Source organism: Stenella coeruleoalba (assembly GCF_951394435.1).
Source record: "Stenella coeruleoalba genome assembly, chromosome: 8".
Lineage (NCBI taxonomy): Eukaryota > Metazoa > Chordata > Mammalia > Artiodactyla > Delphinidae > Stenella > Stenella coeruleoalba.
In genome coordinates this window covers 88,349,581-88,377,035 of record NC_137154.1, presented here as the reverse complement: position 1 = coordinate 88,377,035, position 27,455 = coordinate 88,349,581, and the positions used below count along the sequence as shown (strand labels likewise).

Below are 27,455 nucleotides of genomic sequence, written 5' to 3'. Positions count from 1 at the left end.
CTCGTCAGCCAAAGCACAGGAACGAGGAAGCCCGGCGTACACGCGAGTGCGCAGGCTCGGGGAGGCGGATTTCCCAGCGTGCAGCGCGCAGATTACGTAAGGCGCCTGCACCGCCTCCCGCGCTGCCGAGGAGAGGGGGTTTTTTCCCGCCTTGCCTCTCGCTTTGGGGTCTCCGTGAAACAGAACTCGCCACCTCCGAGTTAGTGTCTGGGGAAGAAGGGAGAGATCTGAGACTGGTTTCTCAAGAAAGACCAAGGAAGAACTGCCAGAGGAAGGCCGGGTGTGTCCCAGCATTTTGGAACCTCAGAAAAGGAACACGAAATAGTAGCACACCACCACCACTTTCCAAGTAAAAGTTACATCCTGTCCCAGATGGTGGGTCTGCAGCAACGGTTTAAACCTGAGTTCCCCTGGCCCTCAAGCCGAGACTTTGTATCCAGAACCTCCGTTCCTTCACCTCTTTCTCTTTGGTGCAACCAAACTTTCGGAATCACAGCGGTTGAGAAAATTCCCTTCTTGATGTGTCAATAACTAATCAACTTCATTGGCAGCTTTGAAAAAAAAATTTTGTAACACACGTGGCTCACGTATTTGAAGTTTAGCCTTATGGGGAGCTTTAATGTGGTGACTTTGACCTGCAACTTGAAAGACAGACGTTCCACACTTGATGCTCCGTTAGTTGTGGAAGAAAATAAAAAGCATATCACCTCATAAAACAAAGGTCAGTAACACTTCCCATAAATTCCAGGTCCACAATCTTACACCTTAGCAAATTATGTTTAACACATACATATTATTGTTTTTTTCCCTTTGGCTTATTTAACTGTTAGTTGTCAAGATGTAAGTATTGTGTGGATATGTTTATTTATTGGTTTGTGGAAAAGCCAATTGTTTCAAGTAAGCTCCTAGGAAAAATACTCGGTTTAACTTGAGTTGGCATTATTGTGAAATGTAAGTCATTTAATAAAGATAGACTAGTGGTTATGGTGCAGTTATTGATAGTCTTTAAAGGATTCTAATCACTATCTGAGGACTGATAGCAATCTGTATTGAAATGTTCCCTATTTGTGATAAAATGAAGGGAAAAGTAATGAGTTTTTCCTAAAGTTAATGCACTTACTTTAAAAGATTCTTTTATTCTGTTACTATGTCATAAATTTTTTGATGTTAACTTGTCCTCTCAAGAAACAAAAAATATAAATTTTTTTAGATTTTTAATGTCCTTACTTGGTAAAATGTAAAGTTATCCACTCAGTGTTTATCTCTTCTTCATTATTGTCATTGTTGTTGTTATTATTCTTAATGGTTCATCAAATCCAAAAGTCTGAGAAATACTGACCTAATTCCTCTCCCAGCCTTCACATTGTATGATATCTAAACAGGTAGTTATCTAGTTGTTAAAATATTTCCAGGAAAAAATGATTCCACCTAATACATAAATGTTTACATCAGATTAAGAGAACAGCAGAGACATTTTATTTTTTAAATCTTTTCTCCATTGTATAAGCTACATGAGTGAGAATAAGTGAGAGGGCACACAGCGTTATAGTTGTCTGGTGCTTTAGAATATTCAAAGAATGAGGACACGGGGAGGGGGAAGGGTGAGCTGGGACAAAGTGAGAGAGTGGCATGGACATATATACACTACCAAATGTAAAATCGATAGCTAGTGGGAAGCAACCGCATAGCACAGGGAGATCAGCTCGGTGCTTTGTGACCACCTAGAGGGGTGGGATAGGGAGGGTGGGAGGGAGACGCAAGAGGGAGGAGATATGGGGATATATGTATAGCTGATTCATTTTGTTATACAACAGAAACTAACACACTATTGTAAAGCAATTATACTCCAATAAAGATGTTAAAAATATATATATGCTCTTATCTAGGATCTCACAAAAAAATAAAATATTCAAAGAGCTGTCATCATCTCATTTAATCTTCACAAACAACCCTGTGAAGTAGGTAGGACATAGAGACATTTGGGTTGCTCTATGTCAAAGGAAAAAATGTTTGTCCCAAAAGTAAGAAATGGGTGAATTATGCATTATATATCTTTATAGCTGGAGAGAAATAATTGGCAATGGACCATTTAAAATGAACTTGCTTAGTGTTCTACTTATTTAAGTCACAGTTTACTTAATGCTTTTGTGTTAATTGGCCCGATTGGACAACACAGAGGATAAAAACTTATTTCAGTTTCAATCGTGTATAGTCTTATCATACACTTTTTTTATATATATAAATTTATTTATTTATTTATCTATCTATCTATCTATTTATCTTTGGCTGCGTAGGGTCTTCATTGCCGCGCACGGGCTTTTTCTAGTTGCTGCGCTTCTTAAGTGTGCTTTTTTTTTTTCTTTTGATAGTCACTGCACCAAGCACCTTCAGCCATCCTATCTTAGACTTCCTTTGTAATCACTGCTGTGGACATGATGTTTTATGACCTTATGAAATGAAAACTCTATCTTGTTAAAAACAAAAACAAGCAAATAAACAACGACAACAAAAACACCTCAACTAGCTGCTTATATAAGCATTTTGTTTCCTAACTCTAGAACCCCTCTGTTTCCATACAGTCTCTGTATTGGCAAAAAAGCAAAAACAAACAAAAATCACCTTGTTAATTCCCTTGCTAGCAAGGTAATACAATTTAGCACATGTTCAAGAGAAAATTGTCTAAGAAACTTTGTTTCTGCTAGTTACTTTCAAAGCTGTGATAGTAACGCTCTCTTCTTTAAAAGTTTCATTTTAAGTGGTGTGATTACATTATAGGAATTATCTTGTAGGGCTGATTATTCAGCAGTGGTAGATGAGAAAAAAAAAATGTGCTGAAGTCTGGGTGGAAAGTTTCAAAAGAGAAAGATTAATGAGAGAAAAGATGCTTCTAATTGACCAAGCAGGTGCTTTTTTTTTTAAGTGCTTGGATGTATTTCGGAAAGAGGTACAAGCTTTGAAGGGCCAGAACTGCAACAGAAGAAATGATTTCATTAAAACCGTGATTTTACATTAAAAGATATTCCCGTATTCTCTGACACTGTATTTCAGGTTCCATTGCCCTAGGAAAGAGCTCACGTTTAAGGCGGGTCTGAGGCGTGCCAGAACAGTCTCCTCCCTCCACCTTCTTCCTCCTTTCTCCAAAGGGCTAGGCACCCTCCTCCCCCAGACGGCTGCTGGATCCGGAGAAGCAGCGGGGAGTTCTGCTACCCAAAGCTTTCTACATTCCTGGCTGTCTGCTTCTGCTGCTGAAGGGCTGCCTTCTATCGGGAAAAGAAAGGGACTTCAAACCTTTCATATAACGTCCTCTCCTAGGAAATTATTGAGCACAGGTAAGAAATATCATTACTCGTTATTTAGAAACCCAGGCATGGCAATTCGAGGTAAATAAATAAGCTAGAAAAGCGATTGAGAGGTAACTTCTCTGACATCACTATGATGGGCGACTAGTCAGTAACAACATAAGGAACATAGCATATTCAGAGGAAAATCTTTTTCTCTCTTTTAGCCAGCCTTGGAGAGTATCACTTCAGAGGAAATGTTCTCAAACTTTTTGGTCTCGTGACCTCTTTATACTCCTAAAAATTATTGAGGATCCTGAAGAATTTTTGTTTCTCTATGTTTTTTACTGTAGTACTGTCATTTACTGTATTAGAAATTAAAGCTGAGAAATATAAAAAAATAGTGACCTATTAATTTATTTTAAGATAACAATAAGCACATAACTTGTTAGCATAAATAACATGTTAAATTACGGATAACTATATATTCCAAAAAAAACTACTATGAAGAGTGACATTGTTTTTATTTTTACAAATCTCTGTAATATCTGGCTTAGAAGACAGCTGCATTCTCATCTGCTTCTGCATTCAGTTTATGCAATATCACTCAAAATGTAGCCCCTGGTAAACTTTATTATACACTCCTGAGAAAATGAGAGTGAAAATGACAAATTACATCTTAGAATTATTATGAAAATCGCTTTGACCTCGTAAACCCCTGAGAATCACTGCTTTAGAGTGTTAAAATAAATAAGCTTCTATTTAAAGGGAGTCTCAACTCTGAATCAACTATTTTAAAAGCAAACAAAAAAATTGCAAAAGGTTGATAATCTTGATGGAATCTGCATCAGCACCCTTAGGCTGGCCTACGTTGGACAATATTATAGCATTCCCCAGGAGAATTTTATTTCACATGAAGGAAGGGCTGAGTAAATATCTCCATTTGAAAGTATAAATAACAAAAATTAGGACACTCTTAAACTCTTCTTTTTGCCTATATCTAGCTATTTCAAGTTCTATTAAATCTTTCTTCAAAATATCTTTTTAAATCTGGCCTGTCCGTAATATACCTACATGAATATTATGAATTCTTACATGAATATTTATAGTTTCATAGCCTGTCTCTAATCTTTTTCATAATACCCTTGCCAGCTCAGTAATCTGCTTTCCTATTGCCTGTGAGATTAAATACAAACACTTCTATGTGAGTTCCCAAGCCCTCCATATTCTAACCCCACCTTACCTTGTGTTTACTGCAAGACAGCAGAATTGTTCCACTACAGTAAAAAAATAGCTCCAGGGCTTCCCTGGTGGCGCAGTGGTTGAGAGTCTGCCTGCCGATGCAGGGGACACGGGTTCGTGCCCCCGTCCGGGAGGATCCCACATGCTGCGGAGCGGCTAGGCCCGTGAGCCATGGCCGCTGAGCCTGCGCATCCGGAGCCTGTGCTCCGCAACGGGAGAGGCCACAACAGTGAGAGGCCCGCGTGCCGCAAAAAAAAAAAAAAAAAGCTCCTTTCAACCACCCCCCACCATAATTTTGTGTTAATTATCACATAAATGCTCTTCCATGTTCTCCTCCATCTATTCAGTCAAGCAATCAGGATTAAATTCAATTCTCCTTTTCCCACAAGGCCATTCCAGCAGTTCTATTTTGGCTTCCTGCTTTGAGTCTGTATTTAGCAGTTGATTATATACACCTTTTTTTTTTTTTTTTTTGCGGTACGCGGGCCTCTCACCGTTGTGGCCTCTCCCGCCGCGGAGCACAGGCTCCGGACGCGCAGGCCCAGCGGCCACGGCTAACGGGCCCAGCCGCTCCGCGGCACGGGATCCTCGCAGACCCGGGCACGAACCCGTGTCCCCTGCATCGGCAGGCGGACCCTCAACCACTGCGCCACCAGGGAAGCCCTATATACACCTTTTATCTTTAACTATTTACCTAAATTTTTACCTGAGTCTTCTTCCACCCCCACTTGTACCACGACCACATACTTACCTTCGTAAGATGGCAAAATTTTGAAGGACGAAATGACTTACAGAACTGAAAATTTAGATTTTGATCTTGTTGCTGTAGAGATGATTACCTGCCTGATTTTAGTGAATTAATTAGGTAACATGCTTCCTCATTTCATCCCATACCTATTCCACAGAATGAGAATTCCAGAGCAAAGATAAACATAATCATTATTGCTTTTCAAGTTCAAGACATTTTTACTTTTAATCTAATAGTATGCTTTTAAACTCCCAGTGGCTTAGCAACGCTGGTTGTATAATAAATATTCCATCAATATGTGTTGTTTTAGAATTATGAGGAAGTGGCTACTAGGGCATTTGCCACATATAAATAGTTCTCTCTTTGCAGCCTTAACTAGAATCTACAATTACAGAATGCTGGAGCTGGAAAAAAACTTAAATATTGACCATGCAACTCTCTCTTGTCTAAATGAGGAAACTGAGACCCTCAGAATTAAATGACTTGCCCCAGAAAAGATTGGAACACATGTGGTTTAATCTCCATCATGATTTTCTACTGTTCACTAGCCTCTGGCTAGTTTCCAAGGCTTGTATAACTGAAACTTTTTGTTGTTGCAAAGAATCAATTATCGCTGCTTACTGCTGAGAGGATCTATCTGGGGTGGTTTATAACTCTTTTTTCTTTCAAGTCAATAATCTCAGAATCTTAGATGAAATAGTCAAAACATTTTTATCCAATGGGAACTATAATTTTCACAGATTAGAGTTAAGAAAGCAAAGGAACATGGATGAGAAAGGAAAAGAGGAAAATTAGGGGGGAGGAGAGGAAGAGGAACACAATACTTGTAACCATAGATGTATTGAGATCCAACAAAAAGTGCTAAGAAAATAAAGAATTCAAAACAAACACTCACATGAAATAAAAGAGAAAGTAAAGAAACTACTAGGAAAAGAAAGAAGAGGAAGAATATTAGAGAAATTATTTTATTTTTAAAAATCTGTTTTCAGACTTCCTTCATATTCTTTCCCTTTCTCACTGGCTTTCAGATGGAGTTTAAGTTTTAAGACAGAAAAAAATTTCTGCCATTCCCTTTACACACTGTTGTCATGGCGACAAGGCTTATAGCAAACATTTATTTAACATTTATTGAGCTCCTACTCTGTATAAGATCTTTCCAGGTGTTAAAGATTGAAAAAACAAGACAACTCATTGCCTTAGAGAAACTCAGACGGAAGTCGGCACACCTATTTGTAATCTTAATTAAGGGTAATAAGAGGTATTTTAGAAGCATGAACGTGGGGAGGGGGATATGGGCACTGAGGAGAGAATGATTAGCTAGGAATGGAGGAGTCAGGGAAGTTTTCCTAGAGGAGATATTTGACCTGTGACTTAAAGGATAAAGGGTGAAGAAGGGTTTGGCAGGCAATAAAGGGAGGGGAAGTTCTGGCCTGGCAGGGGAAATAAATGAGTACAGCATGGAGTGAGTGAGAATCTGAAAGCAAGAAAACCAAGTAGAGGAATATTAAATAGAAAATACCAGAAGTGACAAGGGCTAGATTTAAAATAGTGCTGGTGGAGATGGAGAGGAGATACCAAATTCTAGACACATTTCTGAGTTATAATCTACAGTATTTTTGAGACAGGAGAAGGTTAGACAAAAGAGTTGAGAAGGACTCCCAGGTTTCAGTTTGGGACAGGTTATTTGGACATACTTTAGAAAGTAATTCATTAGTATATCTTACAGTTGGAACTGTGGATCTGGAGCCAGAAATTGAAATTTGCAAGTTATATATCCCCCAGTAACCGCCACCCTCTCTCTTTATAGCTAAACTTCCTGAAAGAATAGTTTATATTCACTGTCTTTACTTTTCTTTTTCATCCCATTCTGTCCTAGATCTTTGTCCACCTGCCTTCCGTTCCTCCACTTTCCCTAAACTGTTCTACTGATACCAAAACTTCCTAATTGCCAAATTCAATGAACAAGTTTAAGCTTGTATCTAAATTATGGACTGCAGCTTCAGACTCCAAGCAGCTCCTCTTGACGCTCCTTTGGGTTTTTTTGTTTGTTTGTTTTTGTTTTTACGGTACGCGGGCCTCTCACCGCTGTGGCCTCTCCCGTTGCGGAGCACAGGCTCTGGACGCGCAGGCTCAGCGGCCATGGCTTACGGGCCTAGCCGCTCCACGGGGCATGTGGGATCTTCCCAGACCAGGGCACGAACCCGTGTCCCCTGCATCGGCAGGCAGACTCTCAACCACTGCGCCACCAGGGAAGCCCTCCTTTGTTTTTTGACTTCTGTGATATCTCTTAGATTTGCAAAACTGAATTATTTTCCACTCAAGCCTGTCTTTCATCCTCTGTTTTCTTAATGAGGTAACCACTCAACAAATTGCCCAAGCCAGAAACTTTGAAGTCATCCTCAGTTCCCCCTTCTGCCATTTGACCCACAACCAATCAGCTAAAAAATCCTGCTGTTTAAGCTCTCTTGAATCATCCCCACAACCACTGCCTTAGTTCGTAGCCTCATGAACTCTTAACTGTTAAAATTGCTTCTGCAGTTGTTTTCTGGCCTCTGTCCAACTTTATCCCATCAAATCCGTTCTCTACACTGCTGCCAGAGTGAGGTTTTTGAAACATAAATTTGACCATGTCTTTCTCCTACTGAAAGTAAGTCAGTACTTTCAGAAAAAACGTTCAAACTCTTTAGCCTACTTAAACAAGGACTTTATAATCTGACTCTCCTTTACAAGCTTTTGGCAAACAACTATACTGCAAGTTACATTTTATCTGAATTGAACTAGTCAGAATCAAACTAATTTAATATAAAAATAATAGTCTCACTTTATAGGCAAAATGAAATATGTGAGCTCCAAATGAAATAGTTTATCTAGAATGACAATTTCAAAGCTGGTAGGCCAAGTGAGTTGTGAACTGTTGACAATATTGCCACATGGAAGTGTCTTGTATACCTGGTAGAAATAGCTGCTTTCATGTCATTATAATGTAAGCTCAGCTATTCTTTAAATACCTCAGAAGTTCTTGAGACATAACAGCTTATTGTGGTATTATTTTTTTAACAGTTATTACTATTATAATTTTAGATATTTTTTCATTTATTCATTCATTCAGCAAACATTTATCAGACGTCTGCTATGTACCAGGCACCATTCTAGGTACTTGGAATACAAAACTGAACATAACAGAGGTTCTTTCTCTTATGGAACTTACATTCTAGCAGGGGAAAAATAATAAAATAATAAAGAATGTGCTAACAAACCATGTTAAAATATTTGAGGCCAGATTTTGATGAAATTGTCAAGAAGGTATAATTTTTCTTTGGGAATCTCAGCCATTTATTTTCAATATCCCCACCCCCACCCCTGCCATGATGCCCTTTCATCAAGGCACTTAGATATTCCAAAAGCTCATTCTTTCTCTCTTTTGTTTTTTTATTTAAACAATATATAGAGAGAAGCCTGTGGTTCTCTACACTGGGTTCTCTATAGATATTGTTTAAAATATAAAAAAAATTTTAAATAAATTAAAAACCATACATATGTGTGTGTGTGTGTGTGTGTATATATATATATATATATATGCTTATATATTATATATGAACTGAATCTAGATAAAACTGTTAAATAGCCACCAAATAGAGAGTTGGTTCAAGATGGTGCCCTCAGAAGATCTGGAACTCACCTCCTGCCACAGACAGCAGATCTACAGCTACATATGGATCATTCCCTCTGAAAAAGACCTAAAAACTAGCTGAAATCTCCTCCAAAAAAAAAAAAAAAAAGCCACATCTAGATGGGTAGGAGAGGGAGAGACATGGTCTCACCAAAAAACATACCTATGGTGCAGCAACCCACAATCAGGATTGATATCACAAAACAGAGCTACTACCTGAGGAGCAAGAGGTCAGTGCCCCACATCAGGGAACTTGGGAACTGCACCAAAGAGATGAGCCCCCAATACATCTGGCTTTGAAAATCAATAGAGTTTACATCCAGGAGAACCAAAAGGCTGTAGGAAACAGAGATTCCACTCTTAAAGGGCTTGTGTGCTGACTCACTCACCACAGGACCCATCACAAAAGTAGCAGTCTGAAAAGCACCATATGTGAAGGAGATTCATTTGCTAATCTTAAAGCATCTGAGGGAGATGCAGGAGCATTTTGGGACTCTTTCCACCTGGATGGAGGCACTGGCAGATGCTATTTTTGCATTTCCCCTCTATCTTGCTAGCACTGGCACTGGTGGGTGCTATCTTTGCACTCTACCTTTAACCTGCTAACACCACTGGGTACACCACACCCCCACACTGCTCTTGTGGCCCTGCCAAGGTGAGGCATGTGTGCACAGCCCACATGAGGGATGCTCCTCCAGCCCCTAGCTCTGGTGGCTGGAGGGATTGCGTTGCTGGGTCCCATGAATCTGAAACAATCAGGGAGTTCTCTGAAGGCTACCACCCTCAGGTACTGCACAGACAGCAGACTGTACCTCCAGTCTCCCTGTGAAAAAGGACTGATGACTTGTCCTGGGGCTTCAGCCTGAAGGGCACACTTCAGGTTTACCACTCATCTAGAGGCTATAGAAGTGCTCTCAAGGAACACAGGCTGGGGGAACCATCTCTGCACTCTCTTTCACCTTTGCTACAGTTCACCAGCACCTACCAGAAAAGAGCTCACACACTCTACTGGAGCCCCGATTTTTGCAACTGTAGTCAAAGAGACACCTTCAGATGGCCAGGTCTGGAGGCTAGCAGAGTTTACAATTGCAGTCCCACAGGGCAATATATATTTGCATATCTTAAAAGCTGCTGCCTGAAGGTCTGGCTTCTAATCAGCCTGAAACTAGGTGCTGACTGACGTCTCCCCCTCTGGAATACTCACAGGTCTTGGCACACCCTCAGCACTTGGGACCTATAAAGAATAAATCAGGCTGCATAGACAATCACAAAGGTTGAGTGACAACCAAGAACTAGGGCAAGGTTAAACAGTAAGGTTCATCTCTATACAAGGCCATTCCTTCCAGACTAGGAGAGATAGCTGTTTTGCCTAATAAATAAAAACAAACACAGAGAGTCAAGGAAAATGAGGAATGAGAAGATTATGTTCCAACGGAATTAATAAGATAAAACTCCAGAAGAAAATCTTAATGAAAAGGAGATAACTAATTTACCTGATAAAGATTTTAAAGTAACGGTCATAAAGATGCTCATTGAACTCAGGAGAAGAATGGATGAACACAGTAAGAACTTCAACAAAGAGATAGGATAAATAAGAAAGTACCAAACAGAAGTCACAGAGCTGAAGAATACAACAACTGAACTGAAAAATACACTAGAGGGGTTCAACAGCAGACTAGATGAAGCAAAGAAAGAATCAGTGATCTGGAATACAAGGCAGTGTAACTCACCCAAACACAGCAAAAAGAAAAACAAATTTTAAAAAGTGAAGATAGCTTAAGGGACCAATGGGACAAACATCAAGCAGAATTGCATTCACATTACTGGGTTCCCAGAAGGAGAAAAGAGAAAAGGGGGCAGAAAACTTGCTTGAAGAAATAATAGCTGAAAACTTCCCTAACCTGGGGAATGAATCAAACATCCAGATCCGGGAAGTCCAGGGAGTTCCAAAAAAAGATAAATCGAAAGACACCAAGACACATTATAACTAAAATATCAAAAATTAAAGAGAGAATCTTGAACACAGCAAGAGAAAAACAATTTGTGATATCCAAATAAGCCCCATAAGAGTATCAGCAGATTTCTCAGCAGAATCTTTGCAGGCCGGAAAAGAGTGGCATGATATATTCAAAGTGCTGAAAGAAAGAAACTTCCAACCAAGAAAGGCTATCATTCAGAACTGGAAAAAAGATAAAGTGCTTTGCAAACAAACAAAAGCTAAAGGAGGTCATCCCCACTAAACCAGCCTTACAAGAAATGTTAAAGGGACTTTTTTAAGCTGAAAAGAAAGTGCACTAATTAGGAACAAGAAACATATGAAAGTAAAAATCTCACTGATAAAGGTAAATATATAATAAAGGTAGTGGAATTAATAACATTAGTATAAAGATTAAAAGACAAAAGTAATAAAAAATAACTACACAATAACTAGTTAAGGGATACAGAAAGTAAAAAGATGTAAAATATGACATCAAAACATAAAATGTTTAGGGAGGAAGTAAAAATGTAGTTTTATAATGCATTCAGTCTTGACTTCTTATCAACTTAAGATATACTCTTTTATATATAAACTGTTACATGTGACCCTCATGGTAACCACCAAGCAAAAACCTATAGTAGATACATACCAAAAAAATGAGAAAGGAATCTAAGCATAACACTATAGAAAGTAATCAAACAATAAGGGAAGAAAGAAAAGAAGAAACAAAGAGGAATGATAAAACAAAGAGAAATGAAAACTATTAACAAAATGGCAACAAGTACATAACTATCAATAATTACTTTAAATGTAAAGGAACTAAATTCTCCAATCAAAGACAGAGAGTGGCTGAATGGATAAAAATATAAGAACCATCTATATGCTGCCTACAAGAGGCTCATTTCAGATGTAAGTACACATACAGATTAAAAGTGAAGGGATGGAAAAAGATATTTCATGAAAATGGAAACCAAAAGAAAGCTGGAGTAGCTATATTTGTATCAGACAAAATAGACTTTAAAACAAAGACTGTAATAAAAGACAATGATGATCATTACACGATGATAAAGTGGTCAACCCAGCAAGAAGATATAACATTTATAAAGATCTATGCACCCAAAATAGGAGCACCTAAATATATAAATCATATATTAATGGTCTTAAAGGGAGAAATTAACAGTAAAGCAGTAAGAGTAGGGGATTTTAATATCTCACTTACATCAATGGATAGGTCATCCACACAGAAAATCAATAAGGAAACATCAGCTTTAAAAGACACATTAGTCCAATAGACTTAATAGGTATATACAGAACATTCCAGCCAAAAGCAACAGAATACACATTCTTCTCAAGTGCACTGAAGTTCATGTGGAACATTCTCCAAGACAGACAATATGTTAGGCCACAAAACAAGTCTCATCAATTTAAAATGAAAATCATATCAAGCATCTTTTCTCACTACAATGATTTGAAACTAGAAATCAATTACTAAGAAAACTGGAAAAATCACAAATATGTGGAGATTAAACAACATTCTACTGAACAACCAATGGGTCAATGAACAAATCAAAAGAGAAATTAAAAAATTATCTTGAGACAAGTGAAAATGGAAAATTAACATGCCAAAACTTATGGGATGCACAAAAGCAGTTCTAAGAGGGAAGTTTATAGTGATACAGGCCTACCTCAAGGAACAAGAAAAATCTCAAGTAAACAATCTAACTTTATACCTAAAGGAAATTAAAAAAGAACAAATTAATCCCAAAGTCATTAAAAGGAAGGAAATAATAAAAATCAGAGCAGAAACAAATGAAATACAAACTAAAATGACAATAGAAAAGATCAAGGAAACTAGGATCTGGTTCTTTGAAAAGATAAACAAAATTGACAAACCTTTAAGTAGACAAGAGGAAAAGGCAAAGAGCTCAAACAAAAAAGATCATAAATGAAGGAGGAGAAATTACAACTGATACAAAGAAATACAAAGTATCATAAAAAACTACTATAAACAATTATACAGCAACTAATCAGACAACCTAAAAGAAATGGATAATTTCTGGAAACACACAGTCTTCCAAGACTGAATTGAATCAGTTATCAAAAAACTTCCAACAAAAAATGTCCAGGACAGAAGTCTTCACTAATGAATTCTACCAAACATTGAAAGATTGATACCAATCCTTTTCAAACTCTTCCAAAAAACTGAAGAGAAGTGAATGCTCCCAAACTCATTTTACAAGGCTAGCATTACCTTGATACCAAAATCAGACAAGGAAACCACAAAAAAAGAGAATTACGGACTAACATCCCTCATGAATATAGATGAAAAGTCCTCAACAAAATATTAGTAAACTGAATTCAACAATACGTTAGCAGGATCATACACCATGATCAAGTGGGATTTATTCCAGGAATGCAAAGATGATTCAACATCCACAAGTCAATGTGATACACTAGATTAACAAAATAAAGGATAAAAATCATATGATCATCTCAATAAATGCAAAAGTCTTTGACAAAATTCAACAACCATTCATAATAAAAACCCTCAACAAAGTGGGTATAGAGAGAGTGTACCTCAACATAATAAAGGCCATATATGACAAGCCCACAGCTAACATCATAGTCAACAGCAAAAAGCTGAAAGCTTTTTGTTTAAGATCAGGAACACGACAAGAATACCGCCTATTGCCAGTTTTATTCAACACAGTATGGGAATTCCTAGCTAGGGCAATTCATAGAAAAAAGAAATAAAAGACATCCAAATTGGAAAGGAAGAAGTAGAACTGTCACTATTTGCAGAAAACATGATTTTATATATAGAAAACCCTACGACTCCAAAAAAAAAAAAAAACTGTTAGAATAAATGAATACAGTAAAACCGCAGAGTACAATATCAATATACAAACATCTGTTGCATTTTTATACACTAACAACAAAGTATAAGAAAGAGAAATTAAGAAAACAATCCCATTTACAATTGCATCAAAAAGAATACAATATCTAGGAATAAATTTAACCAAGGAGGTGAAAGATCTGTATGCTGAAAACTATAAGACATTGATGAAAGAAACTGAAGAAGACACAAATAAATAGAAATATATTCCATGCTCACAAATTGGAAGAATTAATATGATTAAAATGTCCATATTACCCAAAGCAATATACATATTCAATGCAATCCCTATCAAAATTTCAATGGCATTTTTCACAGACATAGAACAATAAATCCTAAAATTTGTATGGAACCACAAAAGATTCCAAATAACCAAAGCAATCTTGAGAAAGAAGAACAAAGTTGGAGGCATTACACTCCCTGATTTCAAACTATATTACAAAGCTATATTAATCAAAACAGTGTGGTATTAACACAAAAACAAACACATAGCTCAATGGAACAAAACAGAGAGCCCAGAAATAAACCCACACATATATGACCAATTAATCTATGAAAAAGGAGGCAAGAATATACAATGGGAAAAGACAGTCTCTTCAATAAATTGTATTGGGAAAACTGGACAGCCACATGTAGAAGAATGAAACTGACCAACTATTTTACACCATACAGAAAAATTAACTCAAAGTGGATTGAAGACTTGAATGTAAGACCAGAAACCATAAAACTCCTAGAAGAAAACGTAGGCAGATATTTCCTTGACATCAGTCTAGCAATATATATATATTTCTGGCTCTGATTCCAAAGGCAATGGCAACCAAAGCAAAACTATACAAATGAGACTATATCAAACAAAAAAGCTTCTGCACAATGAAGAAGCCATCAACAAAATAAAAATTCAGCCTACTGAATGGGAGAAGATATTTGCAAATCATATCCAATAAGGGATTAATATTCAAAATATATAAAGAACACACACAACTCAATAATAACAACAACCACAAAAAACCTGACCTTAAAAATGGTCAGAAGGGGCTTCGCTGATGGCACAGTGGTTAAGAATCCCCCTGCCAGTGCAGGGGACACAGGTTCGAGCCCTGGTCTGGGAAGATCCCACATGCCACGGAGCAACTAAGCCCATGCACCACAGCTACTGAGCCTGCACTCTAGAGCCCGTGAGCCACAACTACTGAGCCCACATGTCACGACTACTGAAGCCCACGCACCTAGAGCCCGTGCTATGCAACAAGAGAAGCCACTGCTATGAGAGGCCCATAGCCCCCACTCGCCACAACTAGAGAAAGCCCACGTGCAGCAACGAAGACCCAACGCAGCCAAAAATAAATAAATAAATAATTTTATAAAAAATTATTTTTTAAAATGGTCAGAAGATCTGAATAGACATTTTTCCAAAAAAGACATACAGATAGCCAACATGTACATTAAAAAGATGCTCAACATCACTAACCATCAGAGAAATGCAAATCAAAACCACGACTTATCATCTCACATCTGTCAGAATGGCTATTATCAAAAGAACAAGAAATGACAAGTGTTGGCGAAGATGTGGGATAAAGGGAACTCTTGTGCACTGTTGATGGAAATGTAAATTTGTGCAGACACTGTGGAAAACAGTATGGAATCTCCTCAAAAAGTTAAAAATAGAACTACCATATGATCCAGCAATTCTTCTTCTGCTTATTTATCTGAAGAAAACAAAAAACACTAATTCAAAAAGATATATTCACCCCTGTGTTCATTGCAGGATTATTCGCAATAGCCAAAATATAGAAACAATGTAAGTGTCCATCAATGGATGGATGAATGGATAAAGAAGATATGGTATATATAATGGGCTACCATTCATAAAAATAATGAAATCTTGCAACAACATTAATACACCTTGAGAGCGTTATGCTAAGTGAAATAAATCAGACAGAGAGATAAATACTACATGATTTCACTTATATGTGGAATCTAAAAAAAAAAACAAATGAACAAACAAAACAAAATAAAATAAAGCTCATAGAAAACAGATTAGTGGTCAACAGAGGGGATGGGGAGGGGGTGGGCAAAATGAGTAAAGGGGATCAAGAGGTACAAACTTCAAGTTATAAAATAAATAAGTTATGGGATGTAAAGTACAGCGTGTAGACTATAGTCAATAATATTGTATTGCAAATTTGAAAGTTACTAATAAGTCGTCTTAGAAGTTCTCATCACAATAAAAAAAAGATTTTTGTAACTGTACAGTGACAGATGGTAACTAGATTTATTGTGGTGATCATTTCACAATGTATACAAATTTTCCATAATAAAAAGTAAAACAAAACAAAACAAAAAATAGCCATCAACTAGCATTTATTTTGTGTTAGCTTAATTTGGATTAAGTGTTTTCTACTGGGTATTAATTTCCTGCTTCCCCTGTATATGTTTGACCTCAGCAAACTATGCTAGAAAAAACTTGAGTCATTTCTCAACCTCTAAGTATAGACGTATGAACACCCCCATATATACCAATTGACAACTGTGACCCAACCACCTTCCTTGGAGCACCAACCATAAAACTGTCCTCAGGAAACCAAGGGACTTCTGAACTCTAGAGGAGAATTTCTTAATCATTTCTGTGGCATGGACCCTCATGGACAATCAGGTGAAGTCTGTGGACCCCTTCTCAGAATCACGCTTTTATATGCATAAAATTAAATACTTAGAATGAGAAAGGAAACCCTTTGTAATTAAAGGGTTATCAAAAAATTTTTAACAAATTTTGATAAGGTATATATGTGCATCTTTATTAACACATTAACAACAAGATGTCCTGTTGGGACTAATAACTTCCATATATTTCAAAGTAGAAATGAGTTTAAACCATATTTCAAGATCTCTGCAACAATTACAATACAGTAAGAAATGTGTATGTCTATTAATGATAGTCACAGGTACTGTGAATAATACTGTGGTTTGTTTCCTACACCATAATGGAAGGAACTGTTAAATTTCAGTTAGAAGTTGGTGAAAATAATTGTGTAATTTTTTCCCCATCCAAGTTCACAGATTTCCCAGATTTAGAACCCCTGCTCCATAAACAAAGATCTGGAAGGATATACACCATACTGGAATGGGGTTGGGTGGGGTGGCACAAAGGAGAAGAGCAAAAAGAATTTTTAACATTTTCAAATCCTATATTATTTGATGTTTTACAGGAAGATTGTATTCATGTATTCCTTGTGCAAAAAGCATAGTATAGTCCAGACTCCAGATCAAAAGCTGCTGTTGCTCAGAGAGAAAGAGAGCCATCAGATGCCAGAGCCCTTCAGCCTCCTCCCACCTAGCCCCCACTCCCAGGTAGAAACACCATTTTTTATCATTGCCTCACCTTTAGCACTTTGACAGTGAAGTCACAATCTGCAGTCTCTCACTCACAGGATCCCATTGGTTGTAAGACAGAGATAGAACCAGCCCCTAGTTAAAGGACAGGATTAGGTGTGTTTCTGGCATCCTGTATTTATTCTGATAATATATGTATATTTCCACCAAAATACTGGAACAATAATTCAGTTCAATAACGGACCACACATCCACCCTTTATAACATTGTTTAATGAGAAAATGCTTTCTAGATTCCGAATATCTAATGGTTTGTGAAAGAACATTTGAACTTGTACATTCATAAACTGAAGATTCCTGGCATTTATTAAATGTCCAGAGTGTTCGTCAGCATGCTGGATTTCTGAAATTGGAGGTAGAACAAGGCAATAAGTGGTAAAAGATTCCTTTTGTGTAAAAGGAACAATCACTACCTTTTAACAGATGACTCTTTGCTTTCATTAGGAATAAAGATGGCTGCTGAACCAGTAGAAGACAATTGCATCAGCTTTGTGGAAATGAAATTTATTAACAATACACTTTACTTTGTAGGTAAGTTCAAAACCGTAGGCCAAATACAGGGTTTAGATAAATGTATTCAACTAGAAAAGATGTTGTAAGGTGAACTATTAAGTGACTTGTTTTTTGTCACCAGATTCCATTGTAACACTAATGACACACTTCTCTTGGAAAAAAAAAAAAAATACTGGATCTCTAGAAATTAAGCATAACATAGTCAAGGTCCCAGCACCTTGTCCTGCCACATGTCCTGGCACTTAGTTAGTAGTAGCCTACTCACAAGGTGGCTGCAGGTGCACGTCATGAAAATCCCAGAAAATTGGATATACGATTTCCCAAAGCAACCTGGCAAATTATGTAAGAGATACATATCTGAAATCTAGAGTTCTGTGAGTTATACCACTTTATGTAGATACATTTGACAAATAAAAACAGATTCTTATGATTAAACTTCCTTGGGCAGTTTAGTTTCATTTGAAAGCTTCATAGAAAGTTCTTAGGTGACTTTCCATTGAAGCAATACATTTAAGAGTAAAATCTATCACTTTATAAAATTTCTTTTTGGCTACAATTTTCAATTTATAAACCCTAGATTTAGGTTTTATATCTAACATACCTGAGATCACACTAAGTCTAATTAGCTTCATTTTATGGGACCTTTTGGATGATTATATTATATTTTTATGGGGCCAACAAAAGCCATCACCAGTAAGACAGGGGTTAAAGAATGCAGAAGGGCAGAAAAGAGTAATAAAAGAGAAGGGTGAGAGGAAATTGAGTAGAAATATAGAATTTAACATATTTTGTTTCTCTTTTTTCTCCTTTAGCTGAAAGTGATGGTAAAGTATAAATTTATTTCTCTTTCTTTGTAAAAATAAATAGCTACTTGAGTAAGCGTCCCACCAGCACATCCATATCACCATTCTCAGCTGAAAAACTGGTACCAATCTATTTGAGAAGCTAATATTCCCTCAAAGGAATGTGGACTCAGTAGCACTGCCTTGGAATAAAGATGACTATAAGGGAATTTCTAATAAAATACGCTTCTCTACATCTTAGGAAATTCTCAGCTATTAGAATCTACAAAATAGACCTTGCCTGTTACATAGATCCTGAGATGAGCAGAAAGTCATGGATTCTCTGGAGTACATAGGAAAAGGAGTTGAAGCATGAGAATTGTTGTCCAAAATCAGGAACATCTTCCTTCTTCAACCTTCCCTCTCAGAAGTGCTCTGAAAAGAAGCCTGGGAGGCTCCCAGGATTCAGAGAATTCTGGAAGTAGAGGAGATGGGGGAAAGTAGAGCAAACAGACCTATTAGGTTGAGTCATTGTCTTCCTAAGCAGATGTACCCATTCCTTGTCCTGTTGGCATTCAGGGAGGATCATACGTATATAAAGCCTATGATCCTCTAACGCAGGGGTCCCCAACCCCTGGGCCGTGGACCAGTACCAGTACCGGTCCACGGCCTGTTAGGAACCCAGCCGCACAGCAGGAGGTGAGCAGAGGGTGAGGGAGCGAAGCATCACCTGCTGCTCTCCATCACTCGCGTTACCGCCCGAACCATCCCGCCACCCAAACCATGGCCCCAGTACATGGAAAAATTGTCTTCCAGAAACCGGTCCCTGGTACGAAAAAGGTTGGGGACCGCTGCTCTTACGGACCCCCAGATTATTAAAGGTCATTAGTTTTTCATACTTTTCCTTAAAAAGCACTTTCTCCATTCTTAAGATGATCCTTACTGGACTGGAAATATACAACAGGAACTTTTGAAAAATACTATTCCTTCCAGTTTCTTTTCCAGATTTATTGAAATGTTATTGTCATATAGCTCCTCATGTTTCTTAAAGATTGCCCTACTCCCATTTATTTGATTCAATAAATACTGGCATCTGTATCTCTGGCACTATGTTAGGCCCTACAATACAGTTGTGAGCAAAACACAGTTCCTATAGGGGGAAGCAGGCACATTAGGGAGGCAAATGGAATGTGGTATGTTAAGTGTTATGAAGGCACAGATGCTATGGGAGCACATAGAAGAGCATCTAATTTAGTCCAGTAGATTCTGGGAGGGCATTTTGAAAGAGGAACAGAATTGAAGAGTAAACAGGGGTTAGCCAAGAGAAGGTATTCTATGCAGAGAGAAGAACACATGCAAAGATCAAGATATGAAAGAAAGCATGGTGTGAGGAATTAAGAGTAATTCAGAATGGGAGTAGAGTAAGAGTAGGAAAATGATGAGAGAAGAATGATAAATAGGGTGCAGATCGAGAAGGTTCTGTTATTCCAAGATATGGAATTTGGACCTTATCTTTGGGGCAATGGTGATTCATTAAGCACAATATGTATGATCTAGGATACAGATTAGTTTGCTGTAACAAAGAGATCCAAAAATACAGTAACTGAATAAGATAGAAAATATTTCTCTCAAATACGAATCCAAGTAGGCAGTTCAGTATTAGTATGGCTGGATGCAGCCTGATGATGTTGGAATCTAAAGTTTCTTCTGTCTTCTTCCATTCCATCATCCCTAGTTGTTGAACTCATTTACATACTTGAAAATCATCATTACACTTCCTGGGTCCATATCCCAGCTAGCAAGAAGGTGTTCAAAATAAGAGGAAGACAGGCCCACTCCTTTTAAAAGCTCTATTTAGAAGTTGTAAACATCAAATCCACTCATACTCCATTGACTAGAATTTAGTCATATGGCACCAACTGCAAGGAAAATATGGAAAATATAATCTTTATTCTGGGAGGCAATGTCATTCATTAAAATTCAAAGATAACATGATTGTATCTCTGAATTTTAACTTTAATTAAAATGGAATTTTAATTCCTTCTGGCTTCAGTATAAAGAATTGCTGTGGGGGCAAAAAAAGAGGGGAGGGGAATGCCAATTAAGAAGCTATTATTGTAGTCCCTATAAGAAATCATGGCGACATGAATTAAGGTAGGCACAGTGGGGTGCCATTGAAGAGCTGTGAATGGATTTTAGGAAAACTTGGAAGAATCAGCAGGACATGGATTTGGAAGGGGATGGAAAGAAAGACAGAAAAGATGATGCCTATGTCTTTTCACGTAGGCAATTTGTACCATTAAGTGAAATAAGAAACACAAGAGGAAGAGCAGGGTAGAGAGGTTTGCAGGGCAAAGAGGAAGATAGATGATGAATTTATTAATGATGAATGATGATATCTGTGGAACATCCTAATGGAGATGTCCAATAGATTCTTGGACATGTGGTTCTAAACTCAGGAGAAAATATGGGGCTGGATATACGGATGTAGGAGACATACATACAATAGAAATTACATCTGAAGCTATAAGAATAACATGACAAATCAGAGGAAATGTGTAGCATGAGGAAGTAAAAGCCAAGGACTACACTCTGAGGAATACCTACATTTAAAGGATTCAGTAGAAAGAGAAGCTAATAAAGAACAGAGCAACCAAAGAGGAAGAAGAAAAACAGAGAATGCCACAGAATCCCAGGAGAGCATTTCAAGACAGAGAGAATAGGCACTGTGCTGAATTTTGTAGCCTTGAAAACCAAGAGCCAGAAATTATCTATTACATTTAGCAACAGGGAGTTTGGTGATCTCGGTGAAAGCAATGTGATGGAGAAATGGAGCCAGTGAGGAGAAGCTTGCAATGAGTAGAAGGGTGAATAGAAAGTAAGGAAATGATACATACAATTCTTGCCAGAAGCTTGGTTGTTAAAAGGAGGAGAGAAACAATACTAGCTACAAAGTGGGATTCTGTTGATGGAGGTGTTTTAAATCTCAAAATGTAAAGCCTTATGTTTTTCTGATTATAAAAATAATTTGTTTATTATAAATAATTCAGGCAATGAAGATAAGAAAATGAGAAACTAAAATATGAAAAAAACCCAAAATATTCATTTCTATCATTTTGATGTTATATATATATATAAAATACTATACCTAAGCTTCTTTTTCTAGTTTAATACACATGGACATCTTTCCATGGCAATGAATAATTACAATTATATTAAATTCATGATAATTCATAGTAAGGGCATATCAAAATTTACTTGATCGATTCCCAATTGATGGACATTAAATTATTTCCAGTTTGTTTTTATTATTAAAGTGTTCCCATAAGCATTCTGGTAGAGAAATATTTACACATTTCTCTAATGTTTCCTTAGGATAATATCCAGGAAGTAGAATTGCTGAGTTGATGGAAGAGAGGGAATAATTGATAAATCAAGGTTTAATTGAAAGTACATGCAGAGCACAAATGGGGTGAACCTTAGGTAGCAGAAGATCCACCTTTTCACATGTCCCTTGGGACAAGAGGGTAGAGAAAATAACAGGTGATGCCATAGTTAAGTTTGTAAGTGGAGTAGCAGGAAATCATTTGCTGAAAGTGAAAGCAGAGGTGATGATGCAGAGATCCTGAGGAGAATGAAGAAGGCTGGAAATGGAAGCTATGGACTATGGAAGAGAATGCGGAACTGGAAAAGAAGTATTGACAATTGATGTGTTTGTTATGGCGCCAATTTGCACATTTGTATGATTGTTTACCAGCAGCGCACTCAGCAGCCAGGTTTAGAGTTTTGTAGTAAAAGGCAAATGAGTTTGGGATTTAAGATACTGGCAAAAGTGTAGATAAAACGATGAACCATGAGGTCCAGGCTGCATAGAGAAGAAAGGGAAGACAGAAAGAGGCTAGATAGGAAGAAAATGTAAGCATCAGGAAGACTCAGTAAAGTGGAAGAGAAGTATAAGAAGACTAAAAGGATAGGAGATTGTGGTCAAAAGTAGGATATTTGAATTTAAGATTTCAAAAGTAGCATGGTTCTGAGTGATAACAAGAATCAAGGTTGCCCCTGGAAGTGGGTAAAACACTGTGCAACTTTACCTTAGCTTCTATAACAGAAGATAGTGATTGTTATTGAAAACTGGAATATATAATATGCTTATTTGTAAATTTAGAAAAAAAAGATTATTTTTTAAAAGATTTCATGTGTGTTGTAGAAGACCTGGAATCAGATTACTTTGGCAAGCTTGAACCTAAGTTCTCAGTCATACGAAATTTGAACGACCAAGTTCTCTTCATTAACCAGGAAAGTCAACCCGTCTTTGAGGATATGCCTGATTCTGACTGTTCAGGTATTTTTTTATATACATTTGTAAACATGGAAATGACAAGCTACTTCTTCCCATTCCATTTAACTGACTACATTTTCTGTGATAGACCTAATGCTTACATGAAAAGTCATGGTAGTAGTAATTTCACTTACAAGAAACTTTATAGGGTATCCATAATTTTTAATTGGGCTGAAAAATTGATACAATAAAGATAGTGCCGGGGTCATGATCTTTGAGCCTACATTTGGATCACCTTCCCTTCACTGTAATTGCATTAACTGTATATGCTCTCCATTGAGTTGGATCCTTAATACCTGCTGGTTATAGCTGAAATTGCTGATAACATTTTCAGAAGTCAAAATTAAATATAAATATACAAGCACTTCTAATAAGTCTGTCTTCCACCAGAAATTTAGAGTGCCTTAGAAATGAATAACTTTACTGTGCCTTCCAAGGAATGAATTTCAAATAACAGAGTTTAGGCAGAGTTGAAAAAGTGAATGATGTACTCTTGAAACATGCTGAAGTTTTACCTTAACAGATAGAGCTTTAATATTCTCTTTAGCGTTTAAAAGCTAAAGACAATCTTTTAGAATTCAGAATATCTCTAAAACACTATAAAAGTTGCTGCATTTGTATTATAATACATATTTAAATGTGTTTTAAAGAATATGTGTGTCACTGTGTATAAGTCTCCTTCTGCTACATGGCTGAATCTCAGAGTGTGGGATTGGTAATGGTCCTATTAAGGATTATCCTTTGGCTAATTTCCCTAAATGCTTATTTGGAAAAATTCTTCTAACTAGTTTTCTCATTTGTGAATGTTTATTTTAGATAATGCACCCCAGACCATATTTGTCATATGTATGTATAAAGACAGCCTCACTAGAGGTCTGGCAGTAACCATCTCTGTGCACTGTAAGAAAATTTTTACCCTCTCCTGTAAGAACAAAATTCTTTCCTTTAAGGTAAGACTGAGCCTTAATTTGTTTTAGTTATACTGATGTGCAAAATTAGAAAACCAAAATATCCCCAGTCCAACCTTTTGTCTAGAATAAGGATAGCAAGAAGTAGAGAACCATTAAAATAGACAGTTACTAAAAACTGTCAAGCTCTTTAACCTACTGTAGTAACATCATGGTTTTTCTGAGCCTGCCGTAGGGAGGAAGAGGATCAACACTTGTTTCATAACCTAGGTCTTCTGAACAATTAATCTATAGATAAATAATAATACAGAATATATATATAAATTATCATGTTTAAGAACTGCATGTGACTTTCCAGAATAAGTCCTGCTACACAGAATGAAGTTAATCATTCTTCTGTAAACCCTCTACTTTGTAAATTATGCTGATAATATTTTAATCCCTAATTTTTGTTTTTTGTTTTTTGTGTGTGTGGTATGCGGGCCTCTCACTGCTGTTGCCTCTCCCGTTGCGGAGCACAGGCCCTGCGGCAATGGCTCAGGGGCCTAGCCGCTCCACGGCATGTGGGACCTTCCTGGACTGGGACACGAACCCGTGTCCCCTGCATCAGCAGGCGGACTCTCAACCACTGCGCCACCAGGGAAGCCCAATGCCTAATTGTTTTGTTCCTACTTCTTAGCCTAAGTCTATGTTAGGCTACAACTTTCAGCTTTCAGTTGATGTATGTTATTTTTAATGTTAATCTAAATGAACAAAATTAATAGGATCTGTTGTAAAAGCAATGGTATAATGTATCTCAAAGCCAGGTATAAATTATTTCTGACCACTGCTTTTTTCTCTATCCTCCATCATTATTTTTCTCTATTTTTTCCATTATTATTAGATAAACAACCATTAACTGTAGATATGGGTTGACCCAGAAAACTTTCCTCCCAATGAAAGCAGGCAGGGTATGCTCACAAATTGACAGTGTTTCAAAGGTGAATCCCATGTCTTGAAGGCTTTCTGAGTGGGGATTTGCCAATGAAGAACCGCAATAAAGATCACCCAGTTCCCACTGAAAGTTAGAGTATGACTTTCGTAGACATGCCAAGGGGCAACTTGGGAGGGAGGAAAAAGCCACTCTAAAATGTAATGCAGATAAGATTAGTGTATCTGTAACAAATAGAGCCTCCAAACAAATCCCTTAGCCATCCCCTTCCAAGCAGAGTACCACCTCTTCAGGTGACAATTTGGAGTCCCTGCTCCCTGACCTGACAGGTAGGAAGCTCAGTTATTGTAATGGCGTTAGAAGGCTGGAGGTGGACAGGCAAGGTGGAGAGGGTTAAGCATGTTGTTTCTTAGCAACAAAATCAGAAGGGAAAGAGGGAGATGGCCAAGCTGAAGCCATGTGGGATAAAGGAAAAACTAATTCAGCTGCAGAGACAGAGTCAGAAACTGGGAAAAGCCTGATCTATATATAAGTAGATTCTTATTGAGAGACTGGGGAGAGTGTCAAGAAGATGGAAAAAGTGCTTGGCAAATAATAGAATTAATTAATTCTATTATTAATTAATTCTAATTATAATTAGGGAGAACTAATTAATCCTCTTTAATTCAAGACACACTTATTGATAAAGGACAAAGGTCAAGAGTTATGGCTATAAATTCCATAATTGATTGAGAAGTTTGGGGAAAAAAACAGGTTCTTTCAGGCATCTAAGGAGGATGCTGGGATGCTATTTTGGGTCTGAAGGTCTCTCTGTCAGTCCTTAGGATCATGAAGATCTTTGCTTCCAGAGGGTCAAAATTAAGTTCAAATTTTCTGCTGGTTCTGGGATTAACATGGAAAGAACCTGAGGTGGTCCTCACATTTCTAGTCCATCCTGAAAGTAGGCATGATGCAAAAATAGGAAAAGTGCCCGCAGTACTGTCAGTTAGGTGACCAGCCGGATTATAGTTTCAAGTGATCTAGCCATTCTTAGGAAATCCCTACTCCGCAGCTGAGATATAGGAATCACCATCTGGCCTCCCAGGGCAAGGTCCAGCCAAGAGACAGACTACTTTCAGGATAGAAACTCAGGACTACTATGGAACTGCAATGCTTGGCAGGGAAGCACCAAAAGCTGCTAACTAAGCCCTAGAACAAATAACGGGTCTATTTATAGCCAGTTTCGGTTCTAGGCTCCACTGAAGGAAGCAGCTGAGATTACTGCCACTTCCTGCCTCTCTCACTGTTGGTTCACACACTGGAGCTACCCTAGGCCTATGGGTGGAGGTCATCAATGTCTTTAGCTGTGAATGGCTGGAGAAGACAGGAACTGATATTAGCCTAAAAAGGTTGTGGTCTTTGCTGGAACTCTACTTCATCTTAAGCAAATATGAACTCCACTTAATGCGAGAGGAGAGAAGGAAATCATCTGATGGGTATATTGGGAAAAACTAGAGGCCTGGACCTGAATGTGCATTCCATAGTGTTATAAGCCAAAGTGGACAAGAAGAATGGGAGGTTAGAAATTAAGAGGGAAAGGAGATCAGTATTCCTATAATCAGAGATTTTTTTTCTTAACTCTTGAGAATATAAACCTCTTTAGTTCTGTGTAGTAATATATTTCAAAATAAACTGCACATATTCATATTGGTCATGACCTAAAAAAATTAAGTAATTTTTTTTCTCTATAGGAAATGAGTCCTCCTGATAATATTGATGATGAAGGAAATGACATCATATTCTTTCAGAGAAGTGTTCCAGGACATGATGATAAGATACAGTTTGAGTCTTCATTGTACAAAGGATACTTTCTAGCCTGTAAAAAAGAGAATGACCTTTTCAAACTCATTTTGAAAAAAAAGGATGAAAATGGAGATAAATCTGTAATGTTCACTGTTCAAAACAAGAACTAGATATTAAAATTGCATAATTTGAACTTTCTGAGTTTTTGTGTTTCAAAAGGGTTATAAGAGTTCGAACCTACAATTATAATGATGAAATAAAATGAATACTGATCTCAAAAAATACTACTGAGAAATGAATAATAAGCTTTCATGAAATTGAATGGACTTCCTCCTATCCAGGTGAATACAATATTTGTATAATGTAAAAAGAATGCATAGTTTGAAAACACATTCTACACTGTTAATGGAAAATAGATTATATTCAATAGAAGTGTTTTGAATATTTTGGGTTATTGGTCCTAATGATGAATAAAACTGATATTTGAATTTTCTAGTTTTTAAGAAAATAATTAAATCCTTAAAGATTTCAAGCTATAAACAGTGATTCACCATGTAGTCTTAATCTATTACCTCATGCTTTGCCTTTTTGTTTGAAAAACTATTCCAACCTCTCTCCAAATATACTTCACAGAGATGTTGTGAGAAATCATATGACTTTCTGGAAATTGCTTTCAATTACTATAAAGTTGCAGAGAAAGATTATGTGTAAAGCAAAATTACATAAGCATTTGTGTGAGGGAATAAACAAGGAAGAGTATTTCAGTTCAAGAATTAATGCTTTGACTCAAGTTATGAATAAAAGGTATCATAGTTACTGGAAATTTTTTTTTAAAACCTTAAAGATTTTATAAAGAGACCACTTCACTTGACTAAATTTTTTTTTTTTTTCTGGTACGCGGGCCTCTCACTGTTGTGGCCTCTCCTGTTGCGGAGCACAGGCTCCGGACGCGCAGGCTCAGTGGCCATGGCTCACGGGCCTAGCCTCTCCGCGCACGCG

General features: G+C 37.3%; 2 protein-coding genes across 6 annotated transcripts in view; one reads left to right on the top strand and one right to left on the bottom strand.

The window, feature by feature from the left end:
* BCO2 (beta-carotene oxygenase 2) overlaps positions 1-3,205 on the bottom strand; it is a 61,142-nt gene extending 57,937 nt beyond the window's left edge. For 2 of the 5 annotated variants that reach the window (XR_013829360.1, XM_079928934.1), the window contains exon 1: positions 2-712. Coding sequence is in view for 3 of the 5 variants with exons in the window: in XM_079928934.1 (XP_079785060.1) it covers positions 2-294 (293 nt within the window). In the remaining 2 variants the exon portion in view is untranslated. Of the gene's footprint in view, position 1; positions 713-3,075 lie in introns of those variants that run through there. The other 3 variants (XM_079928939.1, XM_079928933.1, XM_079928940.1) reach the window with 3 other exon arrangements.
* IL18 (interleukin 18) lies at positions 651-26,848 on the top strand. The gene is made up of 6 exons (XM_079928945.1): positions 651-721; positions 3,144-3,329; positions 17,646-17,732; positions 22,662-22,838; positions 23,652-23,785; positions 26,405-26,848. Exons 3-6 carry the CDS (start codon positions 17,654-17,656, stop codon positions 26,624-26,626), a joined length of 612 nt encoding a protein of 203 aa, XP_079785071.1. The 5' UTR covers positions 651-721; positions 3,144-3,329; positions 17,646-17,653; the 3' UTR covers positions 26,627-26,848.
* The last annotated feature ends 607 nt before the right edge of the window (positions 26,849-27,455 follow it).